The 14,650-nt window shown below is 61.3% G+C and overlaps 1 protein-coding gene across 1 annotated transcript; it reads right to left on the reverse strand.

The window, feature by feature from the left end:
• Nucleotides 1-2,051: 2,051 nt before the first annotated feature.
• WNT6 (Wnt family member 6) lies at nt 2,052-14,453 on the reverse strand. The gene is given in 5 exon segments (XM_086615749.1): nt 2,052-2,513; nt 2,790-2,909; nt 2,911-3,092; nt 6,010-6,230; nt 14,377-14,453. Coding segments are annotated over 5 exon segments (1,062 nt in total).
• Nucleotides 14,454-14,650: the final 197 nt, after the last annotated feature.

Consider the following 14,650-nt stretch of genomic DNA (forward strand, 5'->3'; position numbering starts at 1 on the left):
CTCATTCAAAGGCACCTGCTCAGCCTACGAAATGGGTCCCCACATCTCTCAGCTCACAGACCCTGCATCTCCGCAGCTCCCTTCCTGCAGGGCCCTCCTGCAGCCGCGCGTGTCCTCCCTGTCCCAGGCACACCTGCACAAAACCAGTCAGACACGTGCAAACAAGCACGCTCTCACACAGTCACACACGGGGACGGTGTCACCGGCACACACACACACACACACACACACACACACACACTGACAATTTGCCGTGTATTCTTTGACGTGCATGAAGACATGGGGGCCAACTTGTTTGCACACCCAGGAGGGGCTCACATACATGGTGATGGATGTGCACACAAGCTCACATGCATACATACAGTCATGAACGCACGTAGACATGTTACCTGTGCACGCACACACATGCACATCGAGCTGCTTACATGCACAGGTACTTCCACTTGCACCCACCCAGCCCTGCTCACACCCATCCATGTGTTCCCACAGATGGGCATGAGGCCGGGAGTTCCCGGGAGCCCTGTGTGCCTCCCCTCTCCCAGCACTGCTGTGGGCAAGCCAGGAGGGAATTTCCAGCTGCAAAGCTGCAGCTGACAGATTTAGAGGCTCCCGCCCCAGTGCTCTCTGGGCCAAGTTACTGGTTCACCAGCACCCTGCTTCCCCTGCCCTTCCCCACTGGCTGCCTGGTGGTGGGCAAGGAGGGACCCACTGGTGGACATCACCAGCACCCCAATGCAGCTCCCCTTGCCTTGCAGCATGCCCAGCACTGCGAGCTGCACACCCGCTCTGCCTGGCAGCACACAGCGCGCAGGGCATTGCCCCTCTTGGCTGACAGCCCCGGTAGCCCTTTTGCAGAGGGGTGGCTGGGCAAAGACCCCGTGCCCTGCATTGCTACAGTGCAGAGGGCGGGCACAGGATCATGACCCTCTCTGCCAAGGCTCTGGCTCTGCTGACATCCCCTGGGGGCTGCACTGCTCAATGTGGCGTTGCCAGCCAAGCACAGTTACCTAAACCCCCATGCTGGGGAAGGCTGGAGAAACCAGTTCTCGTGGGCTCCCTGCAGCATGGGAGGGACCCCCTTGGAGACCCCCGGAGTGTCTAGAGCAGAGGGGTGGCATCCTGCCCAGCTGGGCAGCCAGGCAGGCTGCTCCTCACCCTGTGTTTGCCCACGAGGGGCAAAGACTTATCAGGTTACCAAGACATGTCTGGCACCATGCCGGCCAGGTGAGGCTGCACGTGGCCTACCGCAGGCCAAGCGAATGCTTCGCATGCCACCATACCAACAATGCCAGCGCCACAAGGGGCTTCTCTGTGCCAGGCCCCACGGCAGGGACTGCAGCGACTGTGGCTGAAGACTGAGCGAACAGTCAAGAGGACACCTTCAAGAAACTCACAGCCTATCACCATGGTGTCAGGGCAGCTAGCCCTGCATGAGGGGTGAGTGGAGGGGACCATGGGCTGAAGTTCATTGCAAATATTCCAGGTCAGGTGGTGGTGGGACACAAACTGGCATCTCCAAGTGACGGTGGCCGTGAATGACGGGAGGTGAGCACCCACCCAGCCTGGGGGCTGCAGAGCAGGGCAGGAGTGCGCTCACCCTCATCCACGCTCATCTCCTGGCTCTACAACCATGGAGAAAAGCAGAGAGCGGATAAAAAATGAGCCAGGCTTTGCCACTGGTCCCAGCACGAGCAGGAGGCTGGAGGGAGCTGATTGATCAGGACTCATGGCTGGGGCAGGACCTGTCTCTGGCTGGACTCGTCCCAGTATGGCGGCCAGCGCTCCCAGCCCTTCCCAGGAAGCACTGTGACACCACGGCTTTAAATAGCTTTATTAGTGGAAGCTCTGCGCCCACAGCCCCCGCTGCGGGGGCCGTGGGGATGCCAGGCAGCCCCATGCTGTTCCCCGGGGAAAACAGGACTCCCAGGGACGCAGAGCTGGGCTCACCCCCACCGTCCCTGCCACCGGTTCAGCCTGTGTCTGTCCTGGGAGGGCTGCAGTGTGAGCCTGGGGGTGGCCCCCCAAATTGTCCTCGCCAGCCCCCGGGGCTGTCAGACGCAGAGGCTGAGCTCCTGACGGACAGAGCACTTGCGGCACTGCACCACGCAGCACCAGTGGAAGCGGCAGAGGCAGTTCTCCTCCAGCACCACCGTCTCGTCCCGGTGCCCTCGCCCACAGCACAGCAGGTCGCACCCGCTCGTGTCCATGGCCGTGCTGTTGCAGACGCGGCCCCGGGTGCCCAGCGAGCCCGTCTTACGGTTAGCTGAGCAGAAATCGGGCGAGTCGGCTGAGTAGATGAGGTCCTGCTTATCAGGCGGTTTGATGTTGTCACCCACGGGGATGAGGGTTTTCCCATCGTTGCCCCCCATCACCTTGAAAGCCCCGTTGAAGCGCTCGAGCAGGCGGTCCCCCACCTCACGGAAATGGGGCATCTTCCGCCAGCAGGTCCGCAGGGTGCAGGACCCTGACAGCCCGTGGCATTTGCACTCTGTCCTCATGTAGCCGCGCACCGCCTGGGGAACAGACGGCGATGCTCAGACCTCTATCCCTCGCCTCCCTGCCCAGACCCCCAGCCAAAACCCTGCCTCTTGGTGCTGCCCTGGCCCGAGGGAACGTGCTGGGAGGGGTGGGCACAGAGTGTTTCCAAAGCACCTGCAAAGGATTCCTGAAAGATATTGGTCCATATTTCACCCAAAGTTGGTCCAGGTACATGGCTTGGAGGAGGGTTGAGCTGGGTGGGGATACTGAGGGGTGATGCTTGGGGAGGGCAGGGAGTGTGAGGACCTTACCAAACGTCCGGCTTCGTTGTTGTGCAGGTCGATGAGAGCTCGGATGTCATTTTTGCCTTTCTTGCTCTTGGCATCCATGAACTGCTGGGATTTCTCGTAGCCGAACTGCACGTCGTCCCCCGCAGCCCCCCCACTCCCAGGCCGTGCCCTCCATGCCCGGACCTGCTGTGGGCGAGGGGGGAGCCCGGCTCCGTGTCAGCTCACAGCCACACTGCAGCAGCTCGCCCATGCTGCAGGCCTGCGTGATGGCGTGGCTCACCCCCGCCGCCGTGATGGCGTACACGAAGGCTGTCTCCCGGATATCTGCAGGGGAACAGCCAGGACTGGGATGCGGGGTCAGCTCTGGCAAAGACTGCAAGAAAAGCATCCTCCCACCGGCACCCATGGGTGCTCAGATCTCCCCTTCTCCCGCTTCCCCTGTGCTCTGTGCTGTTTCCCAGATGATGCACCCTCCCAGAAGCGGGCTGCCTGGGGCAGGAGCTGTCTCTTGCAAGCAGATATGCAGAATCTGGGGGATGGCCAGGCTCTGCCAGCATTCCTCCACCCCAGCTGTAAGGTCCTACGGGTTCCCCTTGCAAGGACGGGTGCTGTCCCATAGAAAAGAGGGGAGCTCAGTGAGCCAGTGCTGGATGCAGGCGGGGAGGTCCTGAGTGACCGGGTGGTACCCGCAGCTTCCTCACATCACCCAGAAATGCCCCTCTAAGCAGTAAAAATCCCATTCCCAGCTGCAAGCTGGCACCTGGAGAGAAGTGCTGCAAGGGACGCCGTGGGTGCCACTCACCCCTCTGCAAGGTGACAGCGATGAAGCTGTCCTGCCCACTCTCCCCCCATACCCGCTTTGCCACAGGGTGCTGCCTGCCCCCCTCCCTCCACCGGCACAGCCTCCACCCAGCAGGATTATTTATTATTAGTATTTGCTCCTGTCTCTCTCTGCTCCAGGACATGAATTCCAAACATCCTTCCCCTGCCCAGACCTGCCGCTCGCAGCCGCAGCCAGCGGGGGTTTCTGGCAGCGGGGGTGCGGAGCCCTGCTTGGGGGGATCCCATGCTCCCCCCACCCCCATGACAGGCCAACTCTCACCCACCTGAATGCCAAGGCAGGGCTGGCCTAGAGTGGATGACACACAGGGGATGGGGACGGAGGGGAAGGTGTGTTTTGGGAGGTGTCCCATCTCTCCATCTCCAGCACTCAGACTTGGGAGGAGGCTGTAGGAAGAGGGGCTCCTGGCCACTGTCTCCAAGAGCGGCTCCTCCACAAACCCACACAGCACTTGATTCCCACTGGTATTGGCAGGAACTGGGCACACCAGTTCCTGGATGGTATTGCCACCCCAGGGATGAGCGTCCCCTGGCCTGGCCCTCCTGCCCCCCTGAGCCACACGACCACCCGCCTGCTCCTGCCTGGGGCTGGCAGAGCCCTCAGCAGGCAGCCCGCAGCTGGCAGAGCTCCCCGTGCCACCCTGCCAGCTGGGGCCCCGGGGTGCCGCTCCTCTGACAGCTCCTCCAGACACGTGGCTGCCCCTGAGCCAGCCTGCCCTGGCATGCTGCTCCTGGCATGGGCGGCAAAGAGGGAAGGGGGGAGGCCATAGCCAGGAACGGGAGCTTGCTGCAGCATCGCTGGAAAGAGGAGGCTGGTGAATGTCATCTGGGAACCCCAAAAACTCTGGGATGGTTTGTGCAGTCCCTGCAGGCTTACAGAGAGGCTGGTGCCTGCTGGCATCTCTCACCAAAGGGTGAGCTCACTGCTCCTGACACCCATGATGCCGTCCTGGGGACCTCCATGCCTCTTGTTGGGATGTCCCTTGTCCTCAGAGTGCCAGAGGCTCCCAAACTCACCGCTGTCCCCAGGACATTGCTCATCTCCACTGCCCCAGCAGCGAGGCTGGGCCAAACAGAGCATGGCAGCTCCATCAGCATCCCTATGCCTGATGCACCTGAGACTCCTCCAACACAGGCTGCCCCTGGGTACCTAACAACTCATCCACCAGTGTTACCCACTCACTACCTAGTCTGGTCCTGATGTCCTGGCATCATCCTGCTTCCTGCCCAGACCCTGCCTGGCACAGATTCCACCTGCCTCACTGCCAGGACAGTGTGAAAATAGGTGACTCTAGAGGCAGGAGTGACCCCACACACCCTGGCTCTCTGCCTCTTGACCGAACATACCTTCCTGTGCTGGGGGGAACCCACACTTCCAAATCAGTTCCTTAGATGCATCTGCCCCCTGCCATGGGCCAGTGTCTCCCTTGGGGCCCCAGCTCTGCTCCCCACTATCACTGAGACCACTGTGTGCCCCCGGTGAGGAGGAAAACAGCAAATTTTCAATGTCAAGGCACTGCCACCTCAGCTCCCTTGCAGGGCCCAAGGTGGTAGCCACTCTGCCTTGGCCCAGTGGATGCACCGGTGGGAGATGTGACAGCTGAGGAGTCCGGGGCTTGCTCTGCCATCTTCATATCCCACAGTACAGGGACCAACATGGGAAGAGAAGAAGGACTAACTGACCACCAACTAAGTGGCCCTACCAGCCCGAGGTGCTTCAAGCAACCCCCCCTTCCCTACCTGCCCCAGTCCTTCTTCTTCGAGAGTATGTCAGGGATTTCCCATCCCTTTCAGACTCACAGGTGTGCCCTCGCTCTGCCCCTGCTCTGGCTTTGATGTAGTCGGGCTGGGCTTGGACCACTGCACCCACCTGGCTGGGACCTGCCTGTCCCTCCCTGCCACTCCACTTCTGTCCCTCAGGGTGACATCAGGGTGCCCACTCAAGGATGCAGGGATGGGGGGTGAGCACTCCTCTCCTCTGCTCCCTGCAAGGCCAGGAGGAGGGAGCTGCAGGGCACCCATGGGGCAAGGGGCAGCTTCCAGCGGCTGCACGCCGCCTCCCACCCGGGTCCCTTCCCCCAGCAGACCCCAGGGTCCCGGGGCAGCAGTAAATCACTGCCAGACGAGGGTGCATTCTTGGGCTTTGTGAAGCCCCGTGCTGTCTGGGAGCATCGGTAATTGCTTCATTACAACACGGGGAGACATGTCCCGGCAGTAAAAAAACCTCAGCATGACTGCACTGGGGAGCACTGAGCCCCTACACATACACACACACACACACACACATGCATTTGCACACCCAGACTCTGCTCCAGGAGTCCATGGGAGACACATGGCCAGGGAGCAGGAGGCTGTGGTTTGCTTTTCAGGAGATGGGAAGTGGAAAAAGGACTGGCCTTACCTTGCTGCAGGATTTTGCCGAAGTACTTGCTGTGGCTGGTGCAGTTCCAGCGACGGAAGCGGAATTGGTACTGGCACTCCCGGACTCCCAGCTTGGTGCCTTTGGCGACCTCCTGCACAATCTCCGGCTCCAGCTGGCACAGCTCTGCCTGCTTCCCCGCCAGCCGCTTCGTCTTGCGGCAGATGCTGTTGGGGTCCATGACCAGGGGGCTCCCCACTGCCCTGTAGGAGGGACAGCAAGCAGAGCAAAACCAGCACTGGAGCCAAAGGGGGGACCTGGGTGGCAGGGCCAGCCCTGCCCCCAGGGACAGAGCGGGGCCGCGGGGCAGTGCCGGCTGAGCACTGAGCCTGGGGGACAAGGGGACAGGGAGAGGTATGTAGGGAGGGCAGGGCAAAAGGTATGGGTTGCACCTGTGTGCCAGCACCCAGGGGACACTTTGCCTTGCCCAGTCAGTCAGGGAATGCAGGAGATACCCAGGTGTGAGGCTGGCAGGAGGATGCTGGCACATGCCACTCCACTCCCCAAAGCCCTTGGGGACATCCCTGGGGATGATGGCAGTGTCCCTGATGGGAGGTGACAGACGCCGTGATGCTTAGCATCTGCTCTTTGGGTCTGGTGCTGACCCGGCACGGCCCTGGCACTGTGATATGACCAATGCCCTGTGCAGCTGCAGCTCCCAGAGCCCCATGGGCACAGGGGGGAGCCCAGCCAGCCCTCTCAGTGCACCTCCTCCTCTCCGGGGGAGCTTGCTGCTTTACCCTGTGGGAGACGAGCTGAGTGACCTTGCCAGCGATAAAGCCCCTTGGCTGCTGGCCAGGCTCCCATGCTCACCTCCCCCTACCCAGACACCGGCTCCGGAGGAATGGAGCAGCGGGCGGGTGCGGGTGTGCGAGGGAGGGATGCAGGTGGCATCGCCAGTCCTGCTGATGCCAGTGCGGGAGGGCACGTCTCGGCTGGGCCCGTGCCAAAGGCGGCTCCTCCTCGCCAGCACAGCTGGAGCGAGGTGCCTGGCTCTCCAGGCTGGGAGGCAAAGTCTGAGCATGACGCTGTGCTCCCCAGCGTGCTGCTGGCTACAGAAACTCCTGTACTTTCCCCACGCGTTTCGCCTGGAGTGCCCTCCGTGGCACGGCTCGTACAGCTGCACAGCCCGCCGGCACCATGCCCCGTGCCGGGGCAGGCGATGCTCCAGCTCCGCTGCGGGCAACACCGGAGCGGCAACGGGCAGAGGGCAGGCACGCCACGCTGACAGCCTCCCGCCCACGCCACCCATCTTGTGGCATGAAGACCACGTGGCTATGGGCCACCCGAATTTAGCACGCCCCAAACACAGCCCCACTCAGCCTCCCCTTGCCTCCAGCACCACTCCCATTGGGTCAGAGCAAGTCCCACTCGATAACATGATTCGTCTGGCTGTGGATGCCCACAGGACCTCAGGGCTGGACTCAGCATCCTCCAACACTTCGGGATGCCCGAGGACCATGAGGCCACGTCCTCTGGGGTCCCCTGGGGAGCAGAGCCCAGGCACCCTGTGCTGCTGGCAGCCCCGCTCGCTGGGGAGCACCGGCTGCGCTGCAGCTTCCAAACCCAGACCTTTATAGTCTGGCCAAGCCCCAGAGGCTTGAAAATCACAAGCTGAATCTCGGTGTTTAACTGTGTTCTGGTTTCCTTTTCGCCTCACGCAGCTGGGGGGTTGCAATTGGAACACCAGGCTGCACGACTTCGCTTGCCGTCCTGCCTCCAATGCAAATCCCCTCCGAATCCCTTGTTTTAAGCTTGGGGTCCTGCTGGGGTCCCTCTGCCTCACGTCAGGCTCCCAAGATGCCCCCATCTCCTGCCTATCAATCCCAGCTGGGTTTGAGGAGGACATGCCCTCTCACCCAGCCTGGAAAAGGAGTCCTTACATTTTGGCTGGAGTTTTAAAGGGTTAAACAGCTCAACTGAAAGGCACAGCCTGGAAAGGTGACCTCCAGCAGGGAAACTGAGGCAAGTCCACACTGCTGCTGGGGAGCACCCATCTCCCTTTGCTCCCCCAGGTCAGTTTCCCTTTGCACGGGCATCTTGCTGTGTGATATGTGGGCACCTCTGCAAAGGGAGGGGGCAGCTGGGGAAGCATCATGGGGCTGTGGCTGGGCTGGCACAGGTCCTCCATCAATGGGGAAACTGAAGCCCATGTGGAAAGCCACCAGTGAGCCTGTCCAGTCCCATCCCACGATGACCACATGGGGATTCAAGCCCCTGTGTGGAGCTCTGAGCTTGCCCTCCTCGGGGACCATGAGCTCTCGACATCCCCAACAGGATGATGGAGGTTTCGCCGCCTGTTCCGGTGGGGTGGGGAAGGGGAGCTGGGACAGGACTTTCATTAAGAGACGACTCTTTGTACTCATATAAAAACGATGCGCCAGCCCCCCGAGGCCGTCAGATCAAATGCTGAACTGCGGCTCACCCCGGCCCGCCGGATCAGGCCGGGAAGAAGAGCTCAGCCCCGCGGGGCCGGGGGGTGGCAAGCAGCGAGCCGGCACCGCGGGGGTCCCCACCCATGGCCCAGGCGACGGCGAAGCCGGTGGGAGCGGGCAGGAGCTCGCTAGCTGTGCTGACCAGACGTGGGGTGGGCTGCCTAAGTCCGGTATGATATTAATTTCCGCTGGGCTCCGCTTTCTGGCACGGGGAGGCTGCTGGGAGCCCCAGAGCTGTTTTGCTTCGGAGGGTTTCGGGATTGGGGGTGGGGGGGTGACGGTGGGGAGACAAGGGCAAGAAAAATGCTGCCAAACTGCTACCGCTTTGGCAAGGGCTCCGGCGCGGGGCCCAGATCTGCCTGAGCTTGTCCTGCTCCAAGGCCTCCCGCATCTACAATTAAGGTGCCCCACCTCTGCCGCCGGGCACTCCTCCCCCTGCCCTGGTGAAGGAACTGGGTCGCCAGCCCAGCTCCCCCTAGCCTGCCCGGGGCACCCCGGCTTCCTGCCGTCTCCCCCCTGGCAGCTCCTGGATGGGCTCAGCACCCCAGCAGCATCCCTCCCACCTGCCCCCAACACCCTCCAACTCCTGCCAAAACTGCCTCCGAGTGGTTGCTGCCTCACCCCAAAAGGAGCCGGGACCATGAGCTCCACTTTCCACTGTGATTCCCAGCACCCCATACAAGGGAAACAACCCCCATTGCTGAAAAGGGAAACTGAGGCACAGAAGAGGAGCCGCAACCTGCTGCCAACCTGCTGCTATCACCCCTCCAGCTGTCGGAGCCGCAGCCTGAGCCCGGTCCAGGTGGCACATGGAAAACAGGAGCCACTGGGGCTTCTGATGCAGCTCCTGTGCTCTGGATGCTGTCCCTGCTGCGACAGAGACAGGGGCTCCACATCATGGAGCTTCCAGCCTGTCCCAACCTGGTTCGCAGCCAAAATCATAGACCAAGGAGCCTGGCATCAGTCCCCATCTCCCCCTCGGACATGGGGATGGTGTGGAGCAGGGCTTCTGCAGGCTCCCGCCAGTGGACCATGACCAAGGGGCACCGGTGGGCATCCTGGTTTGCAGGGAACAAATGACGAGGAAGAGGATGGTCAGGCTTCACAAACGGCACCCACATCTCGGGTGGAAAAACGCCTCCTTTTGTCCTGGCAGTCCTGAAACCCTGAAGGCGGGCGGTGGTCCTGCCGTGCCAGCTCCACGTGGGACCGGCTGGGTCGGCACCCACGGAGTGCTGCTGCCTGGGTGCTCCTGTGCGGCTCATCTCTCATTCAGGTCTCCATCCCAGCCCCTGGATACCTTCAGGAGGGGGATGCAGGGTGCCCAGTCCATCGCCCCAAGCCCACGGGCACTTCTTCACCTGCTTGGAGAGGCAAGAGCTGCAGGAGACCAGCCCTGGAGTTTGAGCTCCATCCCTGATGGGTCGGGTCACCCTGCATCCCACCCACCGGTGTCACGATCAGTGACAGCCCTGCAAGGAAATCGGACCCTATGGGAGCTTCGCCCCACGCCTGCCACCGGGCCCGTCTCTTTCCAAGCTGTGCAAGCAGCATGGAGGAGGGACACGTGAATTTTCACCCATTAGGCTTCCCTTCACCCCACGCAGGCGTGCGGCGGGTGCCCAGCTCCTAACCCGGAGCGGTGTGTGGGTGCTGCTGGAGGGGGGTTACTAAGCGGGGCAGCCAGGTGTGGAAAGCGGAGCAGGAGGAGCGTGAACGGTGAGTAAGCAGCAAGTCACTGGCCCGGGGGGGGCTCGGCTGGGGCTTGGCTGCCGAACAGCACCAGGGGCACTGAGGGAGCGGGAAATGCTGTGGGTTGGGGTGAGCAGGGGGACCCCATTCCCTGCCCTCCTTCTCGCACCTCCTTGGCAAGGATGGCAGGCAAATAGCTGGGAAATCGCCCAAAGGAAAGAGGCTTTGGCATGGCGTGGTGTCAACCCACAGACCTGCCGGCGGCAGGGTCACACTGAGGCTGGGCGCTCGCAGGCAGGAGCTGCCCGAGCTTGTGCTGTGGGTACAACGGGAGGATGGAGAGAACACGGTGCTCGCAGGGGTGGTGGTCCTAAAGCCATGTCCAAGCCGTGGAGGGGCTGGGATGAAAAGAAAGAGGTCCATCCTCCTCTAGTCACTGTGTCCTTCCTCCAGGCACTGGTGGAGGCTGGAGCCGGGGTGGCACAATGGCTGGGCTAGTGTATGCCCAAATGCTGGTGCCACGTGTGGTAGCAAGATCCTGTACGTCCTCAGCAAATATCAGGGTGTGCCCAGCTCTGTCCAGCACCCTCCTGCACAAGGAGGGGATTCAAAGGGGTCAAGCCTCTGACACGAAGCCCAGCTGAGCCCTCCAGTGTGGGGCATGCACTTGTCAGAGCTGGATGTCACTGTGGGAGAGTGCAGGTGACCAGGAGCAGGGACAAGGGATGGCATAGGGGAAAGCTCAGTTCTTGTCTTTGCAGGAGGACACAACTAGCCCGATTCTGGACCTGGTGCAATCTCAAAGAGCACAAGGGAAACACTTTCCCTTTGAAAAAAACAGAGGGTCAGCGGCTTCCCCAGAGGGGCACAGGGAGATGCTGCTAGGCAGGGGCTCCTGTGCTGGGAGGTGGTTTGCTGCCCACACAGTGCTGCGCTGAGGGCAAGGGCATGCCCAGGACAGCTGGGCAGCTCAGTCCACTGGGCGCTGTGGGGGGCCGTGGGCTGTGGGGTGGCAGGTATGGGTCAGCAGGCCAGGGGGGTGAGTCACAATGCTCACCCCAAAGCACATGGGCAGGGGCCTACAACCCGGCAGCCTGTGTTGCAGAGAGAACACAGGGCAGGAGAACATCTCACCCAGGGTGGTTTTCCCGTTACTCTCTCTTCCACTTCCTGACTGCTCTCAGCCATGCCCGCAGGGATCCGATAGGTTTGGGGCACTGGGGAAGCTGGGTTTGCTCGCCCCATCCCCACAGTGCCTCGATCCCTGCGAGCACAGCACAACAAACCGGCTCAGCTGAAATCCTGCCCTCAACCTGCCCAGGGCTCCTGAAACACGAGATTTGCCTGCCCTGTACCCCTGCACCCTCTGGGTCAGCCCGGGAGTTCCAGGCGGTCCCTACCTGGCCTGCCCAGGGAGGAATCACTGTTGCATGAGGATGTGGGAGAGAAACATGAAAAGATGAAGGGAGGAGGTAGAAAGAGATTTTACAGGGCTGGTGGGAGCAAGAGGAGCCTTTCCCTGCAGCCTGGCACTAATCCAGGGACCAGCAGCATCTGAATGACACATCTTCCCTGTCAGCGCTGACCACATCTGGCTCCCCTCTACCATGGAAATGCCCCTGTGTCTGCCCATCCCTCTATCCCTCTGCCTCTTCTTAGACACAAGGGCACAAAGGGTATAGGACAAGGGTGACTGTATCTTCAGTGAGCCCTCTGGGGACATCCCACCACAATGAGGATGCTCTTTATCAGCTACAATGTCATCAGCATGAGGTCACTGCTCGTGTCACACAACCAAACCTTTCTCCATAGATACAGCTGTCTGCCAGAATCCCAACGGATGTCATTACCACTCACGAGTGGTCAAGCTCTGCTGTGTGCCCAGGCTGGGGACCGTCCCTGCTAGGACTCAGCCCCACTGCACCCCACCGTGCCACTCTCACAAATCAGTTTGTCACCAGCACGGGAAAAACTGTCTGAAACAGGCAGCCCCTGCATCCGCCCAACTGCACAGCCAATGCACCCAGGGCTGGGATGGCGGGATGGGTAAAGACCTCCCTTTCCTGCCCAGAGGAACATGACCCCCTGGCTGAACACCCACGGGTGCCCCAGGTAAACGTGCAGAGATGCACAGGCGAAGATGTGCCACCAAGACGTCCCTATGCATCAGTGACAGGGACAGTAAGGAACAGCTCTCCCAATGCCACTAGACCTGGGGCTTCCAGGTGCCCTGGCACAACCCACAGCTGCACCCCTGAACCCCTCCTCAGCAAAAGCAAAACCCACAGACACCAGTGCTACCCGGATCTGGGAGAGGGGATGAGTACTGGGAGCAGGCACATGGGAAGATGCCTGTCTCAAGCTGAATCAAAGGGCTGGGCAGTGCCCGGACCTCTCTCTCCCCCACACGGGAAGAGCTCCCTGGAAATGAGGAATGATCTCAGCCGGGGGCCAGAGATGTCAAACTCTGGGGGAAGCAGCTCGTGAATCAGCTGATGACTCCGGTGCCCTGTCCCGGGAAGCCAGGCACGTCCATTTGGTGGTGCTGGTGGCCTCATCCACACATCACCTCCTCCCGGCTCTGGAGCGAAGCAAAGTTCGTGCTGGTGATCCCCCTGCGGCCGCTCCACTGCCCGGCGCATTCGGCCGCACTGCGTGCATATGGGTTATTATTCTTAAATTAAAAGTTCCTTTTCTTCTTCTTTTTTAAAAGAAGAAAAAACAAGTTTGACCCCTTGCCCTCCTCTGCCAAATCCTGCTAATCTCCCCAAGCCGGTGCTGCCAGCACATGCACGGCATGGTCACTGCACCAGCAGGACCTGGACTCAACAGCGAGACACAGCTCTGAGCAGCCGGGGTGGGGGACAGCGGTACCCCAGCACCTTGCTCTTGCTGGTCCCATCCGCCTGCTCCCAAATCAAAGGCAAAGTGAGCTCCCACTTCACCCCTGCCCGCTCCAGCTGTGGGCAGGGTGGCACCAGTGTCCCTGGAGCTGGGGCATAGGGCGTGAGTTTGGGGGTGAGGGGCTCGCCGGGTGGGTACTGATAAGGATGGGACAGAGAAAGCAGAGAGAGCTGAAGGGACAGCCGTGTGTGTGGGCAGCAGGCTGAGAATCAGCCAGGGAAAAAACAGCAGGATGGACTGTGCCCCGGGATGGAGCAACTAAACCAAGGTGGGTGGTGGGGAGCAGGGGGACCCTCGGCACACACTCTGCCCTGCCCACGGCTCATCCCACCTCGCTCTGCCCTCCTCTAGCAAAAAATCCGAGGCAAGCACCTCTCAGACCCACGCTAACCCCTTTCCCGGCAATAAACACAGCACTAGGGCTCTGGGGCCAAACTCTCGGCTGGTGTAAAACCAACCATAGCGGCACCATTTATACCCACCAAGGACCCCTGTTTGCCCCCTACCCCTGAAGCCAGGGCTAGCAAAGGGGATGGAGCCATAGAATAAATGACTGGCGGGCAGACGGGGACCGGGAGGGGAAAGGCTTATGGAGAGCTTTATTTTAGTGGTCAAAAGAGTGTGACAATGTGGAGACGAATAGCCTCAGATAATGAATGATAGCCCGGACAGCACGCCGGGGAGCTGGAATCTAAGCACTTAAAACCGGATAAAGACAGGCTGGGTGAAATTCTTAATAGATTTAAATAGTTCATGTTTCGACAGATACCTGGGCTTTCCAAGGCTGGGTCCCAGCTCTGCGCCTGTAATGAATCCCCCACCCCCTCCGGTATCCTGCAAGGCACTGTCTGCCTTCGATGAAGGCACCATTACAAACAGGGGTTTTGTCCCCGCTGTGTTCAAGCCATTGCTCAGGAGGGGACACCGTAGGGACCCTCAAGCTTTTAATTAAAGTTGACTTATTGGAGGGGTCTGGAGGCCCCTGCCCCCCCTTCCCTACCCCACAGGCACGCAATCCTCCCAGGCTGTGGGCTTGGGGTGCAAGGAGGCAGGCTGCAGCTCTCTCCACAGGATTTGGGTGCACCATACCCCCAGGGTCCCCCCTAGCCTGCTGTCCCCAATGCACTCATGTGCCCAAACCCCAACAGCATAGGGGTGCCTCTGAGCTGGACCCACCTGGCCAGCGAGCAGCGATCCCCACCCAAGAGGTGCCCTGGGTGTAGGGAACTCTGTCCCCAAGTGGGATGGGGGAACCACCCCTGGAGAGCGAGGGACCCTGCGCACTCTCCTGGCACCCACCCCGGGATGTCCTACTCACCACCAGAGCCCGATGATATTGGCGGGGCAGAGGAGGATGAAGAAGAGCCCCAGCTGGGTCCGGGAGGAAGGCAGCATCCTGCCAGGGCTAGGGGGGAGCGCCGAGCCCCCTCCGTGCCCCCCGCAGGGAGCCAGGCAGCCGGGCTCGCCGCCGCCCCGAGGGTCCGGCCGGAGCCCCGGCGGGTGGGCGCCCGCTGCCTCCCTCCGCCGGTCCGGGGCGGGCGGGCACCGCGGCCAGCGGGGCTGGGCTGGGTTGGGGCTGGGCTGGGCAGGCA

Source organism: Tauraco erythrolophus, chromosome 8 (assembly GCF_009769465.1).
Source record: "Tauraco erythrolophus isolate bTauEry1 chromosome 8, bTauEry1.pri, whole genome shotgun sequence".
NCBI classification, from domain to species: Eukaryota; Metazoa; Chordata; class Aves; order Musophagiformes; family Musophagidae; genus Tauraco; species Tauraco erythrolophus.